At 59.4% G+C, this 2,604-nt stretch overlaps 1 protein-coding gene across 7 annotated transcripts in view; it reads left to right on the top strand.

The window, feature by feature from the left end:
* The window catches only part of MLXIPL (MLX interacting protein like), a 49,806-nt gene that overhangs the window by 34,304 nt on the left and 12,898 nt on the right, over positions 1-2,604 (top strand). For 5 of the 7 annotated variants that reach the window (XM_017533426.2, XM_017533428.2, XM_017533430.2 and 2 more), the window contains exons 3-7: positions 353-435; positions 622-711; positions 1,023-1,067; positions 2,011-2,212; positions 2,354-2,434. In XM_017533426.2, the coding sequence (XP_017388915.1) occupies positions 353-435; positions 622-711; positions 1,023-1,067; positions 2,011-2,212; positions 2,354-2,434 (501 nt within the window). The remainder of the gene's footprint in view (positions 1-352; positions 436-621; positions 712-1,022; positions 1,068-2,010; positions 2,213-2,353; positions 2,435-2,604) is intronic. The other 2 variants (XM_037740256.1, XM_017533437.2) reach the window with 1 other exon arrangement.

Consider the following 2,604-nt stretch of genomic DNA (forward strand, 5'->3'; position numbering starts at 1 on the left):
GGTGAAATCCCATCTCTACTAAAAATACAAAAAACTTAGCCTGGCACCTGTAATCCCAGCTACTTGGGAGACTGAGGCCAGAGAATGGCTTGAACCAGGGGGTGGAGGTTGCAGTGAGCTGAGATGGAGCCATTGCACCCCAAGGTGGGTGACGAGAGCAAAAAAAAAAAAAAAGGAAGACTTAGGAGGCTAAAGCATCCAGGAAAGCTTCCTGGAGGCGGCAGCATGGTCACTTAATCTGAACGTCAGAGTCCAAGCAGGATTTCTTAGGGTGTCACTTGAGTCCCAGTCCCCTGGGATGAGGTGGGGGATGAGGAAGCTGGGTGCCCCTGACCTGGCCCCCTTCTCTCAGATGTGGAGCGGAGGAAGAGCCCCGTGTGTGGCTTCGTGACCCCCCTGCAGGGGCCTGAGGCTGATGCGCACCGGAAGCCGGAGGTAGCTGGGTTCTGGACCGCCTGCCCATCTGCCCACCTGTCCACCTGCCCACCGGCCCGCCCACCAAGACCAGCCCGTGCCTCCTTTGGCCTTGCGCTGGGCAGACAGGGATGGCGTGAGGGGTGGGAGATGGGTGTGCGGTGCTCCCCTCCCGACTGATCGCCCTCCCCCCGGACCCCTCACCAGGCCGTGGTCCTGGAGGGGAACTACTGGAAGCGGCGCATCGAGGTGGTGATGCGGGAATACCACAAGTGGCGCATCTACTACAAGAAGCGGGTCAGTGAGGGGCCCGGGGAGGCCCCAGAGCTTTCCCCTGCGGCTGCCGGCCACCTCCCGCCTCGGAAGATCCCTGGAAAGGGGATCCTGATCCCCACCAAGCCTGTCCCCTTTGGGCCCTCCATTCAGCCCCGGGCCGACAGCGCCACCGTGTGGCCACAGGACCTTCTAGCAGCCTCCTTACTTGGAGGTCGGGGAGCTCCTGATGGGAAATAGGGGATCTCGTTGCTTGTGAACAAGGGAGGTTTTTGGGTGGAAGTCATGAAGGACGGGGCAAGGGATCCGGTATCCAATTCTGTGTGTCCCTGCAGCTCCGTAAGTCCAGCAGGGAAGAGGACCTCCTGGCCCCTAAGCAGGTGGGTGCTCTGTAAGTCCAGCAGGGAAAGGCATCTCTTCCCCCACAAGTAGGTGGGAGGTAAAGGGTTGACAGCTTCCTCCTGCGTGGGCAGGACACTGGCTGGGCGTGAGGGTGGGATGTGGGACGTGACCGCCATCCTGTGGTTGCTCTGTCAAGCTCTTCTCTCCTTGGGGTGTAGTAGTGCAGTGGTGAGAAGACCCCAGGTCACTGGGCAAGTGGTAGGAGGCATGGGAGGGCAGAGGGACCAGGTCGGGCGCGGTGGCTCACGCCTGTAATGCCGGCACTTTGGGAGGCCGAGGCAGGCGGATCACCTGAGGTCAGGCGTTCAAGACCAGCCTGGCCAACATAGTGAAAACCCGTCTCTACTAAAAATACAAAAATCGGGATGGGCACGGTGGCTCACATTTGTAATGCCAGCACTTTGGGAGGCCGAGGCCAGTGGATCACGAGGTCAGACGTTTGAGACCAGCCTGGCAAACATGGTGAAACCCCCTCTCTACTAAAAATACAAAAATTAGCTGGGTGTGGTGGCACATGCCTGTTTACTCAGGAGGCTGAGGCAGGAGAATCGCTTGAACCTGGGAGGCGAAGTTTGCAGTGAGCTGAGATTGCACCACTGCCCTCCAGCCTGGGCAACAGAGTGAGATTCCATTTTTAAAAAGAGGGACCAAAGAACTGGGGTCCCAGACAGGAAAAAATCTAAAGGGCAGGAAGGGGACCCTTGTATCTGCATCCTGGTCTATCTCCTGGGGGAAGTTCTTAGAGGCCAGTGGAGTCATCTGGTCTTTCAAGCAGCAAGCCAGGTCCACGAGGGAAAGGTGAGAGAGGCATGCACAGACAGACCTTCCAACCTGCTGACCATTTTGCCCCGGGCAGGGGTGATATGGACGGTCAGGGCAGTGGGAGTCCTTTAGTGGCTGCTGACGGCTCTGTCTCCCTAGTCGGAAGGCAAGTGGCCGCCACCGGAGCAATGGTGCAAACAGCTCTTCTCCAGTGTGGTCCCCGTGCTGCTGGGGGACCCAGAGCAGGAGCCGGGTGGGCGGCAGCTCCTGGACCTCGACTGCTTTTTGTCCGACATCTCGGACACGCTCTTCACCATGACTCAGCCCGGCCCTTCACCCCTGCAGCTGCCGCCTGAGGATGGTGAGGGTCTGGGAAGGGGCAGGGGAGAGGGGTGAAGGCCTGTGAGACTCCAGGAGGCCAAGGGAGGAATGGCTGGGGGTTGGGGCGGGGACTCCGCGTCTCTCTGCCTGCTGCTGCTGATGTTGCCACTGCCGCCTCCAGCCTACGTCGGCAATGCTGACATGATCCAGCCGGACCTGACGCCACTGCAGCCAAGCTTGGATGACTTCATGGACGACTCAGGTGGGCGAGCCCCTCCCGGGCTTGGGTGAACAGGCAGGGTCCATGTCAGGAAGGCCGATGAGCCCATCGAAGGCCCCTCTGGGAGAGGTGATGGTCTGGGTGGTTTCTTTTCTTCTTCTTTTTTTTTTTTTTTTGAGACGGGGTCTCACTCTGCCTCCCAGCTTGGAGTG

This window comes from Cebus imitator, unplaced genomic scaffold, assembly GCF_001604975.1.
Source record: "Cebus imitator isolate Cc_AM_T3 unplaced genomic scaffold, Cebus_imitator-1.0 Scaffold82, whole genome shotgun sequence".
Classification (NCBI taxonomy): domain Eukaryota; kingdom Metazoa; phylum Chordata; class Mammalia; order Primates; family Cebidae; genus Cebus; species Cebus imitator.